The sequence below is a fragment of the Mustela putorius genome, unplaced genomic scaffold, assembly GCF_011764305.1.
Source record: "Mustela putorius furo isolate JIRA1106 unplaced genomic scaffold, ASM1176430v1.1 tig00003863_pilon_pilon_pilon, whole genome shotgun sequence".
Classification (NCBI taxonomy): Eukaryota; Metazoa; Chordata; class Mammalia; order Carnivora; family Mustelidae; genus Mustela; species Mustela putorius.
In genome coordinates, this window is record NW_025422015.1 from 6317387 (window position 1) to 6343306 (window position 25920).

At 41.8% G+C, this 25920-nt stretch overlaps 1 protein-coding gene across 6 annotated transcripts in view; it reads right to left on the reverse strand.

Annotated features, from left to right (window-relative positions):
- Positions 1–13621: 13621 nt before the first annotated feature.
- Positions 13622–25920, reverse strand: part of TAB2 (TGF-beta activated kinase 1 (MAP3K7) binding protein 2) — a 91323-nt gene continuing 79024 nt past the window's right edge. For all 6 annotated transcript variants that reach the window (XM_013056261.2, XM_045066252.1, XM_045066251.1 and 3 more), the window contains 2 exons: positions 25659–25739; positions 13622–15649 (listed from right to left, as the gene is read on the reverse strand). In XM_013056261.2, the coding sequence (XP_012911715.1) occupies positions 15507–15649; positions 25659–25739 (224 nt within the window). In that variant the 3' untranslated portion in view covers positions 13622–15506. The remainder of the gene's footprint in view (positions 15650–25658; positions 25740–25920) is intronic.

A 25920-nucleotide genomic window follows, 5' to 3' on the forward strand; every position in this document is an offset into this window, starting at 1 on the left:
GTAAGCTGTCACGAGATTTAAAAATACACATAATGACAAATATTTGCGCCAAAGCTTTCTGAGGTACCAGACTGCTTGCCACTCTCTTTCATGGCTGATGAAGACTACGTCTTCAGAATGTCATTAAAATCTCATCTACACTGTGTTTCACAACAGAAAAAACTAAATCATGGTGCTGTGTGATTAATACTAGACCAAGAGAGCCTGAAAAAATGTGACTTGGCTGACTGGCTCAATGTACCCCCCCGCCCCCACAAGCTTTACTGAGACATTAGAACGTTGTGTGAGTTTAAGCCACACAGTGTGATGACCCCATTCTCGTATAGGGTGTGAAATGATAACCACAGTAGGGCTGGTTCCCATCTCTGCTCCTCATATATTCACCCTTTGCTGTTGTGTGTGGTGAAACCATGAAGGATTTACTCTTCGAACAACTGTCAAGCGTTCCACACAGTCCTGTAATCTTGAATCACCACCCTGTGCGTGAGATCCCAGAACTTCGTTCACCTCATAGCTGGAAGTCCGTGTCCTTTGACCAGTGCTTCCCCAGGTCTCTCAGCCCCCTCCCTGGCTCCGTTTCCCAGCTTGGCATTTTTAGATTCCACATGTAAGTCAGACTTTCTTCTGACTTACCCCACTTAGACTGGCTCCTTGTTGAATCACTTTGCCCCCCACTGGAAAGCAACACTACAGGAAAGGCACTGAATGACCAAGGAGACAAAATGACTTAGCTGGTTGACATTGGTCAGATGTGGTTATGGATCCCCTGGAACTGGCACGAGGGGCACACAAATGAGTGACCATGGTGACAATGATGGAGGTTATACATATGTCCAGAAGAGAAACTGTCACCAAGGCCAATGGAGTTACTGACTGCCTCTGACTTTGCAACCTGTCAGCACTGGAGGCCAAAGTCAAGCCCCTGAAGTGGTCTTGCTACCATCTCCTTGGTAGCAAGTCAGCTACATTTGGCCCATTCCGTCACAGAGGGGCCAGTGGTCATTCTTCATAGAGATAGATATGCATTCTTGGTGTGGGTTGGCCTTTCCTTCCTGCCCACAGAGCTTCAGACCCCATCACTGCTGGGGGACTTCCTGAATGCCTTACCCCTGAGCATAGAATCCCGCACAGCCAACGTAAGACAAGGGGATCCTCTTCCCAGAGAAAGGGGTGTAGGAGCGGTCCGGGAGCGTGAGCTCCGCAGGGAGGTCACAGGCCACACTACTCGGAAGCAGGGGCCTTGGGGGAGGCCTGGGGAAGGACTCCTGCCTTCTCTGCAGACACACGGGCTGAACAGTAACATTGGGAAGGGACGGGGCCACCTTCGGGAAGCAGTTCAGGCATTGTCAGAAACCTGATAGGGCAGTGTCCCCAGCAAGAGCACCTGGGGCTAGGAAACCGTGGGGGGACACAAGCGACTCCACTCACCATGATCTCCCATGACCTCCCCTCCCCCCACCCCGCCCCACGAAGGTGTGTGCTTCCCCTCCCCGAACTTTGGGCCCTTCGGGGTTGCCGGTCCTAGCGAGTCCCACTGACCTGTAAGATAATGCGGTGGCAGGGCACTTTGACCCTGGTGTCCGGCGGCCAGCAGGTGAGGGGGCACCCTCCTGATCAGCGGGGGGATGGGGTGTAGGGATGGGGAGAGGGGACCAGGGAGGTCGTGTGTATGGAGACTGGATGATCCCCGCGGCCGCCCCAGGGCCCTCTCCTGCCGCGCCGCGCTGGTGCGCCCATGTCTGCCCGCCGCGCGCAGGGCCGCCAGGGAGAGGAGTCCCCCCGACCCAGCCAAGACCTGCTGGACTGCGAGGAGGGAGGCGGCAGCCCTGGGTGGGGGTGGGCAGGGGTGCACGGGAGCGAGGGGACGGCGGTCCGCGGCGCGCGCGGCCGTGGGGTGACGGCGACTGGCGCCCCGGCCCCTCTGCGCCCGCGCCCCGCTGCCTGGTCCGCAGGGGCGCTTCCCGCTGCCGCCCTCGGGCCCCGGCGCCGGCCCCCAGCTCCACAGGTCCGACCCCCGGGGGCGCGGTGCTCTTCAGACGCTCCTTCAGTGGCTGCTGTTGGCCTTCCCGCTGCCCCGCCGGGACCATGGGCAGGGCCCCTCCCGGCCCCGCCAGAGCCACGCCTCCCCCCCGCCCCCCCCCCCGCCCCTGACCCCGGCCCCGGCCCCGGCCCCTGCCTCCCGCAGCCCCTCCTGGCCTCCCCGCGCCCAGGAGGCTGGGGGCTGACCGGGTCACTCAGCGCTGGGAAAGTGTTCCCCTTTTCGGCCGCTTGTCAAGGGGCTGGTGGTCTGTGAAGAGGTTTATGGGTGTTAGAGCAAAAAGCACGCTTTGAATCGAAATCGATTTTGCTTTATGCAAATTCAGCACCCTGTTCTCGCTTTTCTTCTGTGCTCTGGATCCCTGAGACTTTGGGTGATGGATGGGTGGGGGGAGCTCGGAGCTTGGCATCTGGGAGCCACAGGCAGAAAGGTCAACCCGTTGCGGTGTCCAGATGGCGAGGCTTACTTTATTGCAGTTGTTATTGTTAGCGAGGATGGCGGGGAGGGGTCTGAATCAAGTTGAAGGCTAACATGGGTGGTGGGTGGATGCCCCGCCAGAAGGCCTGTACTCGCACGCCCTGGGGGTGATGGTTTCGGGGGCGGTTTTCCAGCAGTCCCTCCTGGGATGCAGTTGAGAGGGGCTGCTTTGGGGGAGGATGCTGCCGGCTGCCCTAGGGCCCAGGACCCCCTCCACTGAACCCGTGGCCTCCTCCGCTTGGCATTCGTGGCTTGTGACCAGCATCGAGTGCTTCACAGCCCTCCAGCCCACGTTTGGGGGCGTCTCTCGGTATTAATCCAAGATCTTAATCCTCTGCTCTACTAGTTTCTTTTGAACTGTGGCAGTATCAGCCCTGTAAGAGAATCGTTCAGAAGGGAAAACTGCAAACAGCTTAAACTTCTCTCTGTAAAGTTTTTTCCGGGTGAGCGATGTTTTTGACTTAAAAATGTTCCCTTGTAATTATGCCTCTGTGTGTATTCGTGCTTTTCTTCTGCTTGACTTCCTTTCTGTTTATTCAGCAGTTAGGAACCGTGCCACATGGGACTCAGCTGAAGGAAGACGCCCTTGCGGTGTCCTTAGAAAGTAAGAACGAGGAGCCCAAGTAAGAAACCGCACGTGTGGTGTCCCCCATGTGGCATTAGCTGGGGAGGAATCCACTTTTTGAGATGCCTTCCACACTCCCTTCCTTATTAAAGAGAATATTGTTTGAAAGACAAGAAAGAAAGAAAGAGAGAACACCCTGATGTCAGATTTAGGAATCCATCCAACTTAAAGAAAAGAACATCAGATGCTGCTCAGCATACCACAAATGCAAGAGACAAAGAATGCAGCATTTTCGAGCAGAGTGTACCAGCTTTAGCAAGCTGTAAGGGCAATGCTGCTAACTTGCCTATTCCCCTTTCCCTCCCGCCCAGCCAACATCACCCCTAAAACCAGTTCTGAAGTGATTAAAAGCTAATTTCCAAGCACTTAGTAACATCCCTGGACTGATGAGTTTCTCTGCTATATCCCAAAGCAGAAGCCAGAAAGCATTACGGTGTGTGGTTTTCACTAAAGGTAATGTTGGCTCACTTGCAGAAATGTATTCTTCTGAAAGTGAGAGGATGCTATTTAAGAGGGAAGCTGAAAACAAAACATAACAAGACCACTCTCAGAACTAGTGGGTAACGACTAGAGAGGGGACATAATGAGGAAGAAGCCACCATAGTCCAGAGCCTTGGGAGATTCCCAAGAATAATGAGAAATTAAATTTCAAATCAATGTTTAACCTGAGAAAGCAGGACCATCTCATAGTTGTTTCGGATTTGTCAGTTTAAGATGCTGCACAGTGAGTGTAAGCAGAGACATTGACTTCACCTATATGAGAATTACTAGAATTAAAGATGTTTTTCAATGAGAACACACTTCAGACTGGGAGAACTGAAGGTGGGTAGCTCCCTGGAGAATTTTCTTTTTTTTTTTAAGATTTATTTTTTTGACAGAGAGAGAGACAGCGAGAGAGGGAACACAAGCAGGGGGAGTGGGAGAGGGAGAAGCAGGCTCCCTGAGGAGCAGGTAGCCCGATGTGGGACTCGATCCCAGGACCCTGGGATCATGACCTGAGCCAAAGGCAGATGCTTAACGACTGAGCCACCCAGGTGTCCTCCCTGGAGAATTCTACTTGGATGGCAGAATTCAAGCTATAAGAAGGCCAGAGGCCATGCCTCAAGCGTGTCCATTCCTGATGCTGGTGAGTTTCATGGACCTTCAGATGGTGGCTGTAAGTGGCTGCATGGTGCCGACCTTGGTGTGCAGATGGCGCAGTTCACTTGACCTCTTCACAGTGTACATTTCACACTGAGCTCCTGAGGAGACCAAGATGACAACACAATGCTCCTCAACACAGACTGATCTCATGCACTTGTCTTAATTCCACAGTGTTACAGTTTGAGAAGAAAGCCGACCAAATATATTTGCCACCAGATATATAATGGTGAAAGAGAGGACTTGGTATATACACTACTAATAGGCAGTTGTAAGTCAAATATGAGTTAGCAGGAGTGTGGATAATGGAAATTCCCCAGTAGGATGACTTCTGGGAGTCTTTAGCTTTAGCTATGACAAGGTTTTACCTTATACCAGAAAATTACTAAGGAAGCATCTAGTTGGTCATTTGTTTTGTGTTTCTTCTTTTCCACTTACCTGACTTTCTCATGGTGTTCGTTCATCAGAGTGGCGGAAAGGTATTGGAATATATATCAGATGATTCCCCTTCCAAAGCTTCTTTTAAAACAAATTTATTATTTTAACTTATATACTATAAAATACACTCATATAAATTGTATGGTTTTTATGTAGCAAATGCATCCATTTTTTTAAAATCTAAATTTTGTTAGTTAAAATATAGTGCAAAATTGGTTTCTGGAGTAGAATTCAGGGATTCATCACTTACATGCAACACCCAGTGCTCATGACATCAAGTGCCCTCCGTAATCCCTGTCCCCCATCTAGTCCATCCCCAACCACTTCCCTCTATCGACCCTCAGTGTGTTCTCTATCATTAAGAGTCACTTACAGCTTGTTTCCCTCTTTCCTTTTTTTCTTTTCTCCCTTTCTATATGTTCATCTCCTTTTTTTCTTCCTTTCCTTTTTTAAAAAAAGATTTATCCATTCATTTCAGAGAGAGCGAGTACACAAGTAGGGGGAGGGGCAGAGGGAGAGGGGAGGCAGACCCCCCACTGAGTGTGGAACCCCATGCAGGCTTGACTGGAGAATCCAGAGATCATGACCTGAGCCCAAACCAAGAGTCGGATGCTTAACTGACTGAGGCACCCAGGAACCCCATGTTTTCTTTCTTAAATTCCACATACAAGTGAGATCAGATGGTATTTGTCTTTCCCTGACTGTCTTATTTCACTTAGCCTAATACCCTCTAGCTCCACCCATGTCATTGCAAACGGCAAGATGTCATTCTTTTTGATGGCTGAGTAATATTCCAGTACACAAACAAACACACACACACACACACCCCACGTCTTCTTTATACATTCGTCAGTCTATGGACCTCTGGGCTCTTTCCATAGTTCAGCTATTGTTGACAATGCTGCTATAAACATCGGGGTGCATGTACCCCTTTGAATCTGTATTTTTATGTCCTTTGGGTAAATACCCAGTAGTGCAATTGCTGGATCATAGGGTAGCTTTATTGAACCTCCAGGCTGTGCTCGAGAGTGGCAAAATGCATCCACTTTTAAAAATTAATTAACTAATTAATTAATTAATTTTTAGGGACAGCAAGAGCACATGAGAGTGGGCGGGGCAGGGGGGTAGGAGGAGAGGGAGAAAAATCCCAAGTAGGTTTCACACTCAGTGCAGAGCCTGACACATGGTTCGATCTCACGACCCTGAGATCATGATCTGAGCTGCCATCAAGAGTGGGATGCTTAACTGACTGAGCCACCCAGGCACCCTCAAAATCACCCATTTTTAAGTGCTCTGACAAACGCATACACCCATGGAGGCTTGCCGTCGTCAGGATGTGGAATGTACGTATCACCCCAAGAAAGTTCCCTTGTGCCCCTTTTCAGGGAATCCTGGCCCACTGCTTCTGCTGGCCCTATAGCTTCACTCTTTCTATAATGTTATATAAATGAAATCATGCAGATGTACTCCTGTGTCTGGCTTCTTTCACTCAGCATAAGGCATTGAGATTCACTGATATCATCGCACAGTACTTGTTGCTTTTTAATGCTGAGTATTTCCAACAGAGAGGCCGTAATCTGCTTGTCCCTTCACTTGTTCGTGGGTATGTGGGTTGTCTCCACCATTTGGCTGCTGTGAATTCAGCCGCTATCAACATTCATGGATTTACATTTTCATTTCTCTTGGGCCTGTTACCCAGATTATTTTCATGGCTCTTTTTACCTATCAAATCAAGTACAGTCTCGACCTTGTTTCACGGACTGGTTCAAATAACCTTTTGCTCCTGTGCTCCCCTCTCAGCCAAGTGAGATTACCTGCAGATCTCCTTGGAACCCCTGTGGTTTCTGGCTCTGCCTGGGCTCACTCTGTTTTCTGCACTGTGGAACATCTTCCCCTGCTCTCGATTCTCCCCTATCATCTGAGACCCCTCTCAGATGCCTCCCTTGCATAAATTGTCCGGGACTCCACCATTAGAAGTCATCTCTCACTCCACGGAGATTGGGCCCTCTGTGTTTATCCCTTGCCTTAATGTTCTGTAAGTCCCATGAAGTCCTATAAAGTCATCACAGTGAAAAATGCCCAGATGCATAGAGAAGGATTAATTTAGGATGGATTGTTAATACTGAGAGGGAAATTAATGCTTAATCTCAAACATTAGAAAAAATGGTTCTAGAAAAACCAAATTACCAAGTTCTAAGCCATTGCTCCTTGGGCAAAGACAGGGTGAGGTTCCCACAGCCTCTGGTCATGTTTCCAACAGATCCATACATGACCTTGCTTTATATGTGTTTCTGTTTAATACATATTATTGGTTCACCAACACTGAACTCACTGGCCACAGCACTAGGATTTTACCTGAGCAAAGTACGTTTTCTCTGGAAGACACACTTGCTCGGGGATCCTTTTCAACAGCTAAATCACCAACAAAAAGCGCTCCAGTGTGAAAAACGTGGCTCTGACCAGACCGTCAATATGCACCATTGTTTACAGCAGGAAAAGCTGAAGCAAGAAGGCAGAGCGTTGGCACTTGGTCTGACCTTGGCCAGGAGTGTGAGTGGCGGGGGACTCGGATGTGGCACTGCTTGGCACACGTCCAGTCAGGGCTGTAGCGAGCAGGCAAATTCCCAAGCACCGGACTCTAAGAATAGTGAGGATTGACTATGCATGCACACCTGTGTCCCCTTTGTAAGCCCCAAGGTGGCCAGTTTCCCTCCCGGGTTAGGTAACATGTGGCCGGCCGATGGCCGGAATGCACTACCGAGAAGCATTTGAGGGCAATAACAGAAAGATACAGTTACACTGGGTTACCGAACTTATAAGGCGAACTTGAAACTTACTGCGTGTCTGCCACATGCCATGTGCCACGTCCACGTTGGGGGCAGGGTGCACGATGATGAACACGGAACGAGACCTTGGCCTCACACATCAGGAAGAGATTAGGAAGATTGGCAAATGAGGGAGAAATGTAAAGTGTTTCTTGAAATAGGAAGATGATTCTGGAGCCCGAGAGCTGATCGCTCACTGTAGCCACCTTGGAATAAGTAGGAATAAACATCAGTTTGGTTAAAAGCAAGACTGGAGTGAGAGTGCCTGATGTGGAATTCTGGTCCCGAATTCTTACCCGCTGTGTGACCCTGGGCAAGCCGCTTACTCTCTCTGTGCTTCAGGTCCTCGCTTGTGAAACGGGGACACCAGAACATCTACCATCTGGGCTCTTCGGAGGGTCACCCTTGGGAGTGTGTCCCCTGTGGTAAGTGCGTGTTGGTAGTATCTAAAAAGATGCATGGCATCTGATTTATTTGCTGAAGAAGTAGATCCTGTCAGATCAACTTGATTATGTTTGTGAGAGAAGCGGAGAAGTGGAACGTGAGGTAGTTACTGCTATGTGGCTAGGAAAGCGCAGTTTGGCCACTCAAGGATGTGCCGAGAAGAGATGTTCTGACCCTACAAGAATGAACCGTGGTTGGTCCCAAGGCTGAGAATCAGCATGGCCATCCTGCTCAGCCCCTGCTGAGTGGCATACGAACCTACTGGAAAAAAATTGTCCAGAAATGAAGAGAAGAGTTGGTTTAGGATGGATTGTTACTGCTGAAAGAGAAATTAAAGTTAATAAAAGTTTAAGTTTATTTAGGTTTTTATAGAACTATTAGAAAAAATGGTTCTATAAAAACAACATAAAGTCAACAGTCAGGGGATACAACCACTGAATGATTGGAAATGGACAAGAGCAGAGAGCAGGGGGAATGACTGGAGAGGACCCTCCCAAGGTCAGCGAGGTTCCATGGAATCAGTCTGAAATGCGCAGGCAGGGTGCTGTGCTGAGTACCACAGTGGGAAACTTCCCACATGCCCCCCCAACACATACAGGAAAGCGCACATACTTTCCTGTATGTGTATTCACATACATACATGAAGCCCATTCTGTATGTGAATCAGGATGCCAAGGGGCCCACGTCCACCCTAATTCTTAAAACATGGTTAGAGGAAGGTCGCCCCTACCTGGACATGTCTGAGGAACGGCGGGAGGTAGTTATTCTGTCTAGAGAAGACAAAGCCGAAATGCTACTAAATTGCACTTTCTGGCAATGACGGGAAGAGTTTCTTTCTCGGTATCATGCCTGTAGAAAACTGAGAAGCTGGAATCAGTGAGAGTCATTACAGTAACAAAATCCATTTCCTTGTGGATGGATGAGTCTGTCAAAATGCTATGAAAATGAGAGCCTTGTACAATTCCAAGGGGGTCTCAAGATCTCTGCACTGCGGCAAATGTACATTCCACAGCACAGATGCTCAGAGGGAAAAAAAAATGACAGTTGGTCTAAAGTTTTCAGTGTTCCTGCTTATTCTTTATTTCACTTGCCTTAGAATGTGGGGGCCATTTGTTTCATGTAATGTGAACCCATTGCATTTAACTGTAGGTTATTGATGGTTATGAATGGTAGGAGAGAGGTTGTGGTGGAGGGAGAAATAAAAGTGGCAAAGTTCAGAAACTTTGCTATATGTTCCTGCCATTTGATATTCAATATACTTTGGGATGCTTCACAATCTTAACAGAAAACACCTATTATCATTCACTGCAATGAGGTTGCACGTCTTGCTTCTAAGTAGCCTTCTAAGATGTGTAGACTGTTCTATGATAAGGAGCTGGTTCTTCAGCATATGGGTTTGTGAAATAATTCTATTAAAAGCTGAAAAGGTACTCATCAGTAAGCTCCAAGCCAATTTGTGTAAAATGTGCGCTAGTCTCATGGTGTGCATGATACAGGCAGTCTTGGTGCCACATACCCAATTCACAAATACACTCTCTGCTAGTATTCCTTTAGTCAGAACGCTGCCTTCTCCCCGTTCTTGGGAAAGGGGAGAAGGTTATTACATCGTGTTCATTCAATTGTCTTTATTCCTTTTCTTCTTGACCAGTTTTCTAAGGAAAAAATACTCTTCCATGTCCCTCTGCTTCAGCTGTGATATTAAAAAAATTTCAGAGGTGCCTGGGTGGCTCAGTCAGTTAAGCGTCTGCCTTCAGCTCAGGTCCTGGGATCAAGCCCTGCAAAGGGTTTCCTGCTCAGCGGGGAGTCTGCTTCTCCCTCAGCCCCTCTCTCCCACTCATGCTCTCTCTCTCTCAAATAAATAAGGTCTTTTTTTTTTTTTTTAAATCTTCATGTCTAAAAACATGAAGCCACTCACAGATCTGGATCCAAGAAAAGAAAAAAATTTAAGCTTTGAAGTAAAATTGGATATACTGGAACCAGGAGCCTCCATTTCAAATGTCAATTCTGTATTTCCCAGAATATCTACAATGGTCCCTACTTCTCCACACTCTTGCAGAGCCACACAGAAGATAATTGAAACATCCTATTCATTAGTTACATGTACACATCCCAGTAGTATTGTGCTATATCCCAGCATTTCAAATGCAAAGCATTCCTGTTAGTTACTGGGCTGGGCTGGGAATCTTCAAATTATGATGTTGTTCCAATGGGAAAATACGTAAAAAGTTCAAGAGGGCCATGGCCATCCATTAACTTGGGAGTTCAATGTTAGAAATGGCCCTCAAGAATCATCATCACCATCAACAACGACGGACTTTTTACTCTGCATAGGGTTATCTACTGTGGAGACACAGAGGGGTGAGTATTAACACCTTCCCCGTCAGTGTATGAATGGACAGGTCAGAGCAGCAGTAAATGCCACGAGGGCACAAGGTCTAGCAAGTGCTGCAGAAAGGCACAGTTTGGGAATGCCTCCTAACCTGGACCCGTGTCCTGGTCCTTGAACGTTTAAACTTAAGCAGACAGAGGAAGAGGGATGGACAAAGGTACACAGTGGTGGGGATGTGCAGGATTAAGGGAAGAGACTAGGCCGATTTAGTTGGAAGAGTGTTCTGTTGGAAAGCAACAAACCATCCTGAAGACCTAGGCGACACGGGCTACAGAATCTTACAAGTAAGGCCTGGTCAGCAAAGGGGAGATGATGGGATCTCTCAACAGGAGAGCATGGGCATGGGGTTCTCTCTAATCCCGGCTGCCCCATGCCAGGACAGGGAAGAAGCCGAGGCGGGAAAACCAATGAGAGCAGTGTGAGAAAGGCGCTAAGCACCAAGAAATGATGGGTGGACTCACAGGTGGGCGCGAAAGTCCGTTTTCCCCATTAGAAGTCTCTGGAAAGCATTTCCATGGTGAAAATACTACAGTATTTGTTCATTGTGCTATGGGGATCAATAAACTTTTGTCGCATGTAGTTGGGGGTCAGAGGAAGGATGTATTCCTGCCCTAAGGGGGGGAAAGGGAAGTTAAAAGAAAGGGATTGGTAGAGAGGCTCGAATGAAGTTCACCTTGAGCCAATTTTAGGCTTAAAACAAATATGCAAATGTGCAAACACTGGAGTAAGTCCTTTGAAGAAATTATTTTCCTGGAGAAATAATTTGTTGTACTCCATCATAAAACATACATTCTTTAGATAGCTAGACATACAACAGAAAGATAAACACGTCTGATCTTCAGGCCAGCCCCTGGATAACTTTATAATCTTCGCCAAGCAACGTACCTTTTGACGTTAAAAGGCAAGAATTTAATCGTAGTGACGGAAATACCAAATTCTGGTCCATCGAGATGTCCCTAGACCAAGTTAGAGAACTAACAGCAAATTTACCGTTTCATTCACTGATACTGTTGAGAAAACTGCATCAAATCCCATTCATTCAAAAACATGGCTCGGTTTGAGGACAATGAACTTGCCAGTGAGAAGGGGTTGGCTCAGCTAGTTTCACATTCAGCGCCCCAGTGAGGCGGGTTGAACATAATTCATATAGTTCTCTTCATTTAACAGGGCTGAGAAATAAAAGCAAAGAACTATCTTAGGGTTACAGGGCCTATCTTGTCCTGATTCTTAAGAATTGAGTGGTCTCTCTAGGGAACCAGGTGCCACGGTGTTAGAAAGGCAAACACACTGAATATAGAACTGATGAATCACTGTATTAGACATCTGAAACTCATGGAACACTGTATGTTAATGCCACCGGAATTTAAAAAATTAATAAAAGAATGCTAATGCTTTCATAAACTTTCTAAATAACTAGGCAAGTTGGTGAACTATTACAATGTAACATGGCAGTTCTATTTTTGAACGTGTAATATAGGAAAAAATTTATAGTTGCAAAGACAACACATTTCCAAGCATTTTTGCATGATTACATTCCCTTAAAAACCAAAACCACCAAAACATACTGGGGTGGGGGTGGGGGTAGAAATCCCCCTTTAACAAACATAAAGCTACCAAATTCTGTTTTCTTTAAAAGTCTTTTCTTTCAAGTTGCCTTATTTTCAGATGGAAGTAATAATAGATTAAACTGCAGCCCTAAACCATTTCATCTTCAAATAATATGGCTATAATAATTGTGGTTTCTAAACACGAGCCAAAAATATGTTCATTTGTCACAGAGAAATATAAGTATTTTGTAACATTATGAGGGAAACTATGCTAACACCCAGCATGAAGATATTAAATCTGGGATGGCCCTTGGTGCCAGTACAGATCGAACAGCATTTTCTAAGGCAATACAGCCAACTTCAATTCCTCATTACCGGACATTATTATATCTTACACCATTCGCTTCTTAAACCCATCACTGCTCACTGAACTGCCCATCATTTAGCTGGGATAGAGGTAACTGATGAAATGTTGGTGAAGTCTTTTTATAATGCTTTGACTGAAATATGCTTGAAGTTAACAGCCTATAGTTTCAACTGTCCATGGATTTTTCTGCACAACTTCAATTCTCCAATATAAGGTCAATATTAGGTTGCAGATTGACCTAGATCAGTCATTTAAAAAAGTAACTGGAAATTATGGAGTGCCTGGATGGCTCAGTGGGTTAAAGCCTCTGCCTTCAGCTCAGGTCATGGTCCCAGGGTCCTGGGATCCAGCCTTGAGTTGGGCTCTCGGCTCGGCAGGGAGCCTGCTTCCTTCTCTCTCTCTGCCTACGTGTGATCTGTCAAATAAATTAAATCTTGAAAAAAAAAAAGTAACTGGAAATTATAACAGAAAAATTAGATTTCGTTATCTCCCACCAGAATCCGCAATTTAACATGCATCTTTGCGTGACGTGTCACTGTGATAGCACATATTGGCCCCTGTTCGGTTAATATAAAAGTTTCCTGAGACGTTCAGGTTACATGAACTAATTTCCCATCCCTTTAAATAGAGCGAATATCTGCACCCAAGGATTTTTAGTGATAAGAAACAGAAGTCCATCCTTCGATCTGAGGTTCTTGGACCCTGAAATTCTATTTTAGTGCAATGATTCCGGAAGGTGGTTTCCAGACCACCAGCCTCAAATTCCTTGGCAAATAATATTTCTGTTCCACCAAATTTAGAAGACCAATGGAGGCAAAGGAGGGCTTTCTACAGTTACGACAGAGAGAGGTCAGTGAATGCTACTTGGCCTTTTTCAAGCTCAGAAAAGCCAAGTGATGTTTTTGAAAACTCTTAATATAAAGGTTCTCTCCAAGAGGAGCACCACAGCACCTACACATTATGGAATAAATCAGATCTTAACTGAATGACTCCTCAGGCCAAATGGCCCAAGGTATCCCGGTTTCAATAAGATAAACTTAAAAAATTCAAAAAGAAACTAAAGGAAAAGTAGTAACTATGAAAAAGCAATATTCGTTGTTTTTTTGTTTTTGTTTTTTGGCTCAGTTGAAACGTGGTCACTCTCTTTCATTAGTTAAAAAGCTTGGGGGAACTGAGAACAACAATCCAAGAAAAGCAGCTGAATGCTAGGATGTCACAAGAAGACTCTAGAGGATGAGTTTTCTCTGATTTCAATAGCTATCAAGTGTTCTGCTGGGGTATAACTTGTCTTCTAGCCCACAAACTTTTAAAAACAAGTCACAAAATCCACATTAGAATATAAGTTTTTTTAATTTTTATAAATAACTTATCTGTTACAAAGATAGTTTACCCAGCTAAATCACAAAACCATCAACTCAAGATATCCAAATTACGTTTTATTAATAAAACAAGTAAAAACTGATTTATCAATCTTCACATAGAACTGCAGATGAAGCTGAAAAACAAGGCCTAGTTTTAAAACAAAATGCATCAAATGTAAGGGCTTTGGGTCTATGGTCTAATTAACTAGGATTGTCGTATTTCTTCCCATATACAAGATGCAAAGCCTGGAAGTCAAGGCTCTGTATAGATCACCTGTAATAATCCTGCTTATTGAAAAAAATATCCATTTGCAGACATTTACAATGGGTGACAGTCAACATTATCTCCTCCCTTTTGCTACGTTTCAGCACTTCCCTTAGCCCCATTCTAAGCACTGACATATAATTTCAGAATTCTGTTTTTAAAAGGCATACTGTTCTTTCTTTTTCTCGATTTCATATACATTCCCGATCATCTGAATATTTATTTTCCTTATAAAAATATATCATCAAAATAAAGAGATGCTTGAGGTTGCTTCAGTGTTCAAGTTTGCTTGTTTTTCTTTTTTCCAGCTTTCCTTCAGTTGTCCTAAATACGACTAGCCTCATTTCATAAATACACATGATACTGCCACCAAGTCAGGTTTAGAGACGGACTGCCCCGACGGGAAAGCGCTTCAACTTCTCCCGGCATCAGGGCGGTAGGTACCGCGGCTGTTGCTGGTTTTTGAGAACCGTACTTTCCCCATAGTGATCTCTTGCGGAGGCTCTGTGGGACACCAGGCAGACGAAGCAAGCTTAACCTCGGTGCTCTGTCAGTGGGTTAAAAATGCCTTTTGTGTCAAGCTTCCCTGTGGAAGGTCAGTGTGCTGCGCCCCCCACTGCTGAAGTCGGCAACGGAGCGGGACGGAGAGACCTACGGCCCGTAGCACTTGCTGCCGGTCAGCGTGCAGCGTCTGCACGTCTTCACAGAACATGGGCACTCAGGAGGGCGAAGTACAGAGTGAGCGGAGGAGAGTTCTTTTGGGCACAGTTTCATTAATGCTTTTTTATTTTAAGGCACTGCTTCTCTCAGGTAAGGCTTAAAAAGGGACATGATCGTGCTTAATCACTAACAGGAGAAAAGAAAATTAGTTAACAAAAGACTATTACGCTATACATATAGAAATATAAGAAAATAATAAGAAAAGAAATCACTTAAAGCAGACTCGAGAGATCTGTACAGTAGGAAAAGCTTTGGGACATTTCACTGCATGTTTGTACAGACAATGCAGGCTGCCTTCCTTTTCATCTTTAGCCCCCAGATGCTGGCTTCACAGAGTGGAGACGTCTTCAGGGAAGACAAGGACGAGGCCAAGAGTACCACAGATCAACGAAGTTCTTCCCCTATCCGCTGGCACCGTGCGGCAGCAAACAGTTTTGCAATAGTTAAACCTTGTTCCTTTTCTTCATGTTTGTAGTGTTTCACCGAAAGCTTTAAAAAAAAAAGCCATCGTTCTATTCCTTCCTCCTGTCAAAATTCAGTAGTGACATGAGGGGAAAAGGTACTGGGCACACCTGGGCATGAATATACTGAGAATCATCTTCAATGGGCTACTGGTAACACTGTACATGGTTAGGCAGCGGGCAACCGAGTCTCTCAGCAGATCCCCTTTCATGTGATGAATTTCAACTGCCCATGACATTAGACTGAGGTATTATTAGCTCTGTGGGTTGACATTTAACATTAGCACAACACCATCTCGTCACACCTTCAATTTGACAAAAATCCTACGTAGCAGTGAAACTTTTCCCCTGATGACAGACTAGTTTCTGGAACTTCTGATGTGGTTTTAGAGCTAAAGGGCCTTTTGGCTCAGAAATGCCTTGGCATCTCACACTGTTCACAGCGGATTAAGGCTGGATGGTTTAAAAAAGTACAGGCAGTACAATTCCACTGAGCCCCCTCATCATCTTCTGTGTCTTGAGTCTTTGGTGTTTTGATGGTGGTCCTTTGATCTGTACGGAGGCAAAAGAATTGTCTTAGAAGCAAACAACTGCAAAATTGTAAATTACTGGCAACTTGAAGCACCATTTGGACTGCACAGCACTAAGCAGCCTGTTGACCAATGAGTGTCTAGTCGGTCACTGACACCCACACCTGATCCGCACCCGCCCCCAGCAAGCTGGTGTTTCTCTGCTGGGGAACACAGACCAGACACGATGGGGTCACCTAACTGCTTCCTTCGGGGGGAAAAGAGCATCATTTTCTCCAATTGGTAGCAGGAGAAAAGGGAAATCAACTCATGGGAACCAACAGCAAAGATTCCCATAATGTCACCTTAGGACTGTGAAAAGGTGTCCTACCACCATACTGACAGTAAGTCTGGGTCTCATTAAAGTTAGATTTTCGTTCCCCACTGATGAAGAACATATTATTTCTGCTTTCTACCAGGAGTGGACATTTTTGTTAAATATTCTCTATTTGCTAAAAATGTAAGCTGTGAACAACACAAATAAAAATAGAAAGGTGAGCCAATTTCTGAAATTTTAACTCTATCTCAACAATAGATTTGGAGAAGTTTATCAGTGTAAAAATTCTACCTTTGTTTCTCATTTTATTTTAAAATCATATTCATTACAGAACAGTTAGAAAGAACCCTAGATTGAGGTTTGTGAGAATGGAGTTCTGCTCCTGACTCTGCTACTCACTTTCACACTTTTCTCTTCTGTGATCTTAGATAAACCACATACCCTTCAGGTCTAATTATTTCCCAGGAAGTAAAGCTACTGCAGCTTTAAGACGCTGAAGTTCCAGAGTGTTTGAAAGGATTAATGTATCTTAAATTTAAGGAATGATTACATTCCTCCAAGGTTGTATCTAAAATGAAATTACATTTATGAAACTGCTTTTTTGGAGGGAGGATCCCATTAGAAATTCAGGATATTATTCCTACAAATTAGTTTGGGGAGGTTTAAAGTAAAAGGAACATGCTCTGTTGGAGCTCTCAAGGTTTACAAGTAAAGACTCAAACTATGTTAAGGCACTGTATACTAATTTGCAAATTCCACCTACTCTACTGAGTTGGTAACTAAATTATATCTTTTCTGATAATTTAAAAGAAACTCACTGTATCTAGCAGGCAAAATAGAGGAAGTCAAGCTTTTATAACAAATGTAAAATAATTCAGAGATGTTTGGTATTCTGTCCCATTATTTTTTAAAAAAATGTGTATTTTAAAATTATTGGAAAGCGAGAGAAGGTAGACTCCCTGCTGAGTAGGAAACCCAACGTAGGGCTCAATCCCAGGACCTAATCCCCGGACCTAGAAATCAATGACCTGAAATGAAGGCGGATGCTTAACTGACTGAGCCATCCAGGCACCCTTCTGTCCCCCTTTAGCAGCATCTTATTTACTGATTAGTCTTAAGGAACACTTCATTGCAAAACTTTCAACTTTCGGCACTGCTCACAATTTTTAGGGATCATGACACTTTTTGCCACATTCAAGAGCAACTTGAGAATGCTATTTATAAAATAATTATTTTTTTGAGTAATATAATTGAGTAATAAGAAAATATCTAAGGCATATCTAAGTAAAAATATTGGAAAAATCGAGACTCTGACAATACTAGTTAATATTTCTTAAACCATATTAAAATAGTTAAAATTTTGTTTTGACTTTTTACCATATAAAATGTTTTTACACTTCATACCTGGGAAGCATTTTATGGACCGACCGTTTTAATTTGGGGCTCCATCCTACTTCCTAGAATTTTGGTCTCACTTAAGTGTTAGAAAATATTCCTACCTGGCACATTTAAAAAACTGTCTACCTTTTCTACTCAACTACAAAGGTTTTTAGGAAGGTGGACTATTTCTATTAATACTTTAATCTATTATTAAATATCAGCACCTTCTTCATTATTGAAGTAATATCCAGGGCAATCAATAGGGAACATATACTTTTTTTTTTTTTTAAATGAGAAATCTCCAATGGTTTTCTTATACCTGCACAATCTCATTTGCTGGTTAAACTTACAAATCTTTTTATTAGAGGTATCTGGAAACCAGAATTTAAGAGGAAGTTAGACTGCAAAGGTTGGCTTGTGATTTCCGCAGTAATTTTAGCTATTTTAAAAATACAAAACACTGCAGTGTAAAGCAGAAATGCACAATCAGTTCTAATTAAATAAATCTCTATAAATGAAACTAGTGATTCTTTATTTTAGTTGAAGGCAAAATGTTTGATTCTATATTTCTCCAAAATAGCATAAATAGATAGAAGCACACAAAAGCTTCTATCTTTTGTGGAAAAGCTTTTAATATATTTTTTTCTTCTTTTCCTTTTTTGGGTAATAATTACTATATTTCAAATTTGACATGTTATAAACTTCTTAAGTATAGTTGACATACAATGTTATATTAGTTTCAGGGGTACAGCAGAGTGATCCAACAATTTTATACACTATACGATGCTCACCATGATGTAGTTACCATCTGTCACTGTACAGAGTTATTACAATTTTATTGACTATATTCTTTCTCTATGCTGTACTTTTTAATCCCTGTGACTTAATCTATTTTATAACTGGAAGTGTGTACTATTTAATCCCTTTCACCTACTTTGCTCATCCCTCCCCACCCTACCCCAGTGACCATTAGATTGTTCTCTGTATTTATGAGTCTGAATCTAAAACAGATGTTGTTGTGTTGTTGCTGTTGATTTTCTGGATTACACATATAAGTGAACTTATATGGTATATTATCTCTGTCTTATTTCACTTAGCATAATACTGTCTAGGTTCATTCATGCTGTTGTGAATGGGAAGATTTCATTCTTCTTTATGGCTGAATAATATTCCACTGTGCACACGTGAGCACACACACACACACACCCACACACACACACCATCTTCTTTATTCATTCATCTATCAATGGACACTTAGGTTCCTTCCGTATTTTGGTTATTATAAATAATGCTGCAAAAAACATAGGCATGCATGTATCTTTTCAAGCTACTGTTTTCATTTTCTTTGGGTAAATATCCAGCAATGGAATTACTGCACTGCATGGGATTTCTAATTTTTGAGGAACTTCCATACTGTTTTCCACAGTAGCTACACAAATTTAAGTTCCCAGCAACACTGCACAAGGGCTCCCTTTTCTCTACATCCTCATCAGTACTTTGTTATTTCTTGTCTTTTTTTTTTAAATTGTTTAAAAATTTTTTTTTGTCTTTTTGATGTTAGCCGCTCCTGACTGATGTGAGGTGTTATCTCAGTGTACTTTTGATTGGCATTTCCCTTTATGATGGGTGATATGAGCATCTTTTCATGTGTCTGTTGGCCATCTGCATGTCTTTGTTGGAAAAATGTCTATTTAAATCCTCTGCCCATTTTAAAATTGGATTATTTGGGGGGTTTTTTGGTGTTGAGTTGTAGTAGTTCTTTATATATTTTAAATATTACTCTCTTATCAGATATATCATTTGTGAATATCTTCTCCCATTTAGTAGTTGCCTGTTTGTTTTGCAGGTGATTTTCTAGCTATGCAAAACCTTTTTAGTTTGACAACTTTTTTTTTTTGTTTTGTTTTGTTTTCCTTGCCTGAGGAGACATATCTAGAAAAATGTTGCTAAGGCCAATATACAAGATATTACTGCCTATGTTTTAAGAGTTTATGATTTCAGGTCTTACCTATAGGTCTTTAATCCATTTTGAGCTTATTTTTATATATGATATATGTGGTCCAGTTTCATTCTTTTGCACAAAGCAGTCTAATATTCTCAATTAATTGAAGAGATTGTCCCCCCCCCCCCCGACTTACTTTGTTGTAGATTAACTGATGATTTAAGTGTGGGTTTACTCCTGGGCACTCTATTCTGTTTCATTGGTCTATGTGTCTATTTTTGTGCTAGCACCATATCTTGAAATCTGGGATTGTGATACTTCCAGCTTTGTTCTTTCTCCAGGTTACTTTGGCTATTTGGGGTCTTTTGGGTTCCATACAAATTTTAGGCTTATTTGCTCTAGCTCTGTGAAAAATATCATTGGTATTTTGGTAGAGACTACACTGACTCTTGGTGTAGACTGCTTTGGTAGAAAATACATTTAACAGGGTCAGTTCTTCCAATTCATGAGCATGGTATATCTTTCCATTTGTTTGTGTTGTCTTCAATTTCTGTCATCAATGTCTTACAGTTTTCGGAGTACAGGTATTTTTTCCTCACTGGTTAAATTTATTTATAGGTATTTTAGTTTTCTTTGATGCAACTATGAATGGGATTGTTCTCTTAATTTCTCTTCTGCTACATTGTTGTTAGTGTATAGAAATGCAACAGATTTCTGCATATTAATTTTTATGTCCTGCAACTTTACTAAATTCATTTATTAGTTCTAATAGTTTTTTTGGTGGAGTCTTCTATATATAGTTATCATGTCATCTGCAAATAGTGACAATTTTACTCCTTCCTTATCAACTTGGATACTTTACTTTTTCTTTTCTGATTGCTGCAGCTAGGAACTTACAGTTGAATAAATGTTGAATAAAAATGGCAAAAGTGGGGATCCTTGTCTGCTTCCTGATTTTAGAGGAAAAGCTTTCAGTTTTTCACCAGTGATTATCATGTTAGCTACAGGTTTACCATATATGGCCTTTATTTTGTTGAGGTCTGTTCCCTACAAACCCACTTTGTTGAGTTTTTATCATGAAGTAATGTTGAGTTTTGTCAAATACTTTTTCTGCATCACTTTGTTAATGTGGTGGTGTATCATGCTGATTGCAGTCAAATGCTCTACCCCTGAGCTATACCCCCTGTATCATGCTGACTGATTTGGAGATATTAAACCATCCTCGCGTCCCTGAAATGAGTCCCACTTGATTGTGGCAGATGATCCTTTCCCTGTTTTGTTGAAATGCATTTGGTAATATTTTGTTGACGATTTTTTGCATCTATGTCCATCTGGGATTCTGGCCTATAATTCTCTTTTTTTGGTAGTATCTTTGTCGGTTTTGTTTATCAGGACAATGCTGGCCTCGCAGAATAAATATGGAAGTCTTCCTTCCTCTTTTATTTTTTGTAATAGCTTGAGAAGGATAGATACTAACTCTTCTTTAAATGTTGGCAGAATTCACCTGTGGAGCCATCTGTACTTTTGTTTGGTTTTTTTTTGATTCTGGATTCAATTTTGTTACTAGTAATCGGTCTGTTCAGATTTTCTATTTCTTCCTGATTTGGTCCTGGAACAGTGTTTATTTCTAGGAATTTATCCATTTCTTCTAGGTTGTTAAAATCTTGGCATAAAACTTTCTATAGTTATCCCTTATAATCCTTTGTATTTCTGTAGTATTGGTTATTATTTCTCCTGTTTCATCTTTTATTTTATTTATTTGAGCCCTCTCTTTTTTCCTGATGTGTCTGGTTAAAGGTTTATCAATTCTGTTTATGTTTCTGTTTTATGTTTATGTTTATGGTTTCATTGCTCTTTTCTATTCTTCTTAGCCCTATTTTTGTTTATTTCTACTCTGATCTTTACTATTTCCTTTCTTCTACTAACTTTGGGCTTTGCTTGTTCTTTTTCTAGTTCCTGTAGGTATAAAGTTAGATTGTCTGAGATTTTTCTTGTTTCTTGAGGTATGCCTCTATTACCATAAACCTCCCTCTTAGAACTGGTTTTGCTACATTCCAGAGAATGTGAACCTGTGCTTCCATTTTCATTTGTCTCCAGGTATTTTTTGATATCCTCTGTGATTTATTCACTGATGTACTGATTGTTAAATATGTTGTTCAGCCTCCACATATTTTTTCCCCCCAATTGTTCCCTTGTAATTGACTTCTAGTTTTATAGCACTGTGGTTGGAAAGATGCTTGACATGATTTCAGTCTTCTTAAGTTCATCAAGACCTGTTTTGTGGCCTAACATGTGAACTCTCCTGGAGAATGTTCCATGTGTACTTGACATTATATATTCTGTTGTTTTTGGATGAAATGCTCTTTATCTATCTGTTAAGTCCATGTGTTCTAATGGGTTGTTCATAAGACACTGTTTTCTTATTTTCTGTTTGGAAAACCTCTTCATTCATCAATGAGTGTACAGTTCAAGTTCCCTACTATTATTGTATCACTATCAATTTTTCTCTTTATGTCTGTTAATATTTGCTTCATATATGTAGGTGCTCCTTTGCTGGGTGCATAGAGATTTACAATTGTCATATCCTTTTGTTGATCTCCTTCCTTATCATTACATAATGCCCTCTTTTGTTTCATTACAGTCTTTGCTTTAAAGTCTACTTTGTCTGATGTAAATACTGCTACCCCAGTTTGTTTGCTTCAATCTGCATGGAGTATCTTTTTCCATCCCTTTTTTCCAGTATCTTTAGGTCTGAATTGAGTCTCTTGTAGGGAGCATATAGATGAGCCTTGTTATTTTACCATCCAGTCACCCTATCTCTATGACTGGAGGATTCAGACCATTTACATTTAAAGTAATTACTGATAGGTATGTACTTATTGCCATTTTGTTGTTTTCTGGTTGTTTCTGTAGTTCTTCTATGTTCCTTTCTTGTGTTGATGGCTTTCTTTAACGTTATGCTTGGATTCCTTTCTCTTTATTTTTTGTGTATCTATTGTAGGCTTTTGGTTGGTGGTTACCATGAAGTTTGTATGTAACATCCAAAGTATATAGCAGTCCCTATGAAGTAGATGATCACTGCAGTTCAAACATACTCTAAAAGTACTACATTTTTACTTTCTCCTCTGTGTTTTATGTAAATGTCCTATTTATGTCTTTTTATTTTGTGAGTCCCTTAATTTTTTTTAAGATATAGTTGAGTTTACCACTTTTGTCTTCATACTAAGCTTTATAAGCAATTGATCAACTATCTTTACTATATGTTTGGTCTCACCTGGAAAATTTTTTCATTTCATTATTTTCTTATTTCTAGTTATGGCCTTTTCTTGTCCCTTTAACATTTCTTATGAGGCTGGATTAGTGATGATGGACTCTAACTTTTGTTTATCTGGGAAACTCTAGCTTTCTAATTCTAAATGATAACCTTGCTGAACAGTATCTTGGTTGTAGGTTTTTTTCCTTTCAGAACTTTGAGTATATCATGCCACCCCCTCTGGCTGCAGCTTCTGTTGCAAAATCAGCTGATAGTCTTGTGGGGTTTTTCTTTATATAAAACTAGTTCCTGTTCTCTTCGACATTTTAAGTCTGTGTCTTGGTGTGAACTTCTTTGGGCTCATCTTTTTTGAGACTCTCTGTGCTTCCTGAACCTGGATTTATGTTTCCTTCCCCAGGTTAGGGAAGTTTTCAACTATCACCTCTTAAAATAAGTTTTCTGCCCCTTCCCCTCTCTCTCTCTCTCCTCCTTCTGGGACCTCAGTAATGTGAATGTTATTATTCTTGATGCCCCAGAGACTCTTAACCTGTCCTCGTTTGTTAACATTCTTTTTTCTTTTTGCTGTTCAGCTTGGGTGCTTTCGATTACCCTGGCTCTAGATAATTGATCGGTTCCTCTGCATCCTCTAATCTGCAGCTGATTCCCTCCAGTGTATTTTTTATTTCACTACTTGTATTCTTCAAATCTGATTCTTTTTATATTTTTTTATCTCTTTGTTGAAGTTCTCAGTGAACTCAACCACTCTTCTCTCAAGTTTGATGAGCATCTTTATGATCATTACTTTTAAATTCTTTATCAAGTAGATTGTTTATTTGTTTCATTTAGCTCCTTTTCTGAATTTGTTTGTAGGACATTCCTCTGTCTCATTTTGTTTGACTTTCTGTGTTTGTTTCTATGAATGAGGCAACGGAGCTACCTCTCCCAGTCAGGAAGGAGAGGCTCTGTGTAGGAAGGTCCCTGTATAGACTGCATGTGCCTGGCAGTTTTGGCTGGCGGGTGGTAGCTGTCGGAAGTGTGAGCTGAGTCTGATGGTACTCCATGAAGGGATGCCCTGGTAGGATGGCTGGAGCTGCACTGGGTATAGGCTGAGGGTGCACTAGTGTGCACTAGTGCACTGTGGGCCACCTTGGTGGGATGGCAAGAGCTCAGGTGGGCATGGGTACAAGGGGCTATTTTGGAAGGATGGCTGGAGCTAATGGGGCGGGGGTGGGGGGGAGAAAGAGGCATAAGTCCTGCTGAGAGGGTAGGCTGGCTACAGTGACTAGACTCTGCTCCCATTTATGTTATCAAGGAGGTGGGAGAAGGCAAACATGATGCTTGCTTGCACTTCTGACTCCAGAGTAAGTTCCAGCAGTTCTCCACCATTTGGTAGAAGCTCTAGAGTTGGTATATGGGTTTTCTTCACTAATACGTCTCCCTTTATTTTATTTTAAAAAAAAAAAATATATATATATATATTTATTTATTTGAGAGAAAGAGCACAAGTGGAGGTGGGGCAGAGGGAGAGGGAGAAGACTCCCCACTGAGCAGGGAGCCTGATGTGGGATCCTTAGACCCTAGGACCATGACTGAACTAAAGGCAGACACTTAACTGACTGTGCCACCCAGGTGCCCCTCTAGTTGCCCTTTAAATCACAGCTTTTTTTTGGTGTGTGTGGGGGGAAGGTGGGCAGATCTGTGCATGGGTCCCTCAGTGCTCTCTCTCTGACTGCAGTTCACAGTGTAGGGGTTGGGGTTCCCATGGTTACTGTGATTCCATCTCTTCTTCCAATGGCTATGTGGTCCTTCCACCCTTTATTATGCAGAAGCTGTTTAATCAGCCTTAGTTCTTCAGGAGGAACTGTTCTATATGGAGGTGTAGATATGGTATGTCCATGGGAAGAGGTGGGTTTAGGTTCTTCATATGACACCATCTTGGATCCCTCCCCTTGACATATTATAAATTTAAGGAAAGGCTTCCATCTGTGCTTTCTACTGTTCTAGCTTTCCTTACTTTTCATAACCATGAAAAACTTCACACTTATAAATAGAGCATAGTGAAATAAACCCTCATGTTCTTATCCTGCTTCAATTGTCAAGACCAATCTTATTTCATCTATTTTCCACGTATCCTCCATATACTTTTTCCTACACTCAACACGTAAGTAGTGGATTATGCCAAAGCAGAACAGGAAATCTTTTCATAAGAAAAAATCTAGTTAATTTTTGAGAGAGTGAAAAGATCATAAAGTAACTCTCATTCAGAGTCTGGAAATACCCACTTTGCCTATTTTAAGGAGCTAGGTTATGCCACTGTTCTCTTTATCCCTTTCTTCAATTAAAGTCCAACAGGCATTTAGTATTTTAACCACTGCTTACTGTGACAAAATAATCTTACTTTCGCTCTTCTGTAATAATAGTTCACTGCATTCCACCTATCTATGTTTAGAAATACTAAACAAACAAACAAACACACCATGAAGATACGGCTAATCCTAATTGAATTATATTTAAACAAAAATGAGGGAGTGGAGAGAACAGGATATTGAATGAGACTGCGAAAAGTCTTGTAACAAACCAAAGAGTTAGTAACATGCCTATTCTTTCTCATTTCTCTATTTTAATTCCTAGAGTAAAAAAATCCACACACATATTTTGACATACCTTCATTACATGTGTATACAAATCTGATTACCAATGATATAAAATGATAGTAGGTGATAATTTTCAATAATAATCATTCATTTGAAATTCAGAGTATTGTGATTATACAGAATTATGCATAAACAAAATACTCATGAAAAAAAAACTTCCCTAAAGTATTGTTCTCATCAGTTATCTAAAATTTTAAAGAGTACAAATTTTACTGATTTTTTTTTCCCCAAGACTTGCTATTTTAGGAGTATATAATGAATCCTAAGGACATGAATATTACTTTTAAAGAGCTAAGTACATTACACTTCTGCATGCTCCCCCATCCCCAACATGTAAATGAAAATAAGCAAGTATCTTCCTAATGAATTCATCCACGAATGCCAAAGTTTGAAGCACTTATAGAATGGAAGGCTGCTAAGAACAAAATTTTCTAAAATCTTGGATTTCAAAATGTAATGGTTTTCACACATAATGAATACACTAACCTTTGGGTTTTGGTGGCACAGGACCTACAAATCCAATATTGTCATAAAAGTTATGAATAGCGCTGGGATTAAAATGTGGTCCTGAAATATATAAAAAGTAAATGTATCAATGTTTATAGCTCAAAAATATTTAATTTTATTTTCCAAAAAAGCAAGTATTTTCTTTCTAAAAAACGTCACAGTATAAACAGAAGAAATGCTTTCATTTATTTTGCACCTCTAATCTCAAATTACATGTAAGGATGTCAAAACAGCCAAGGAA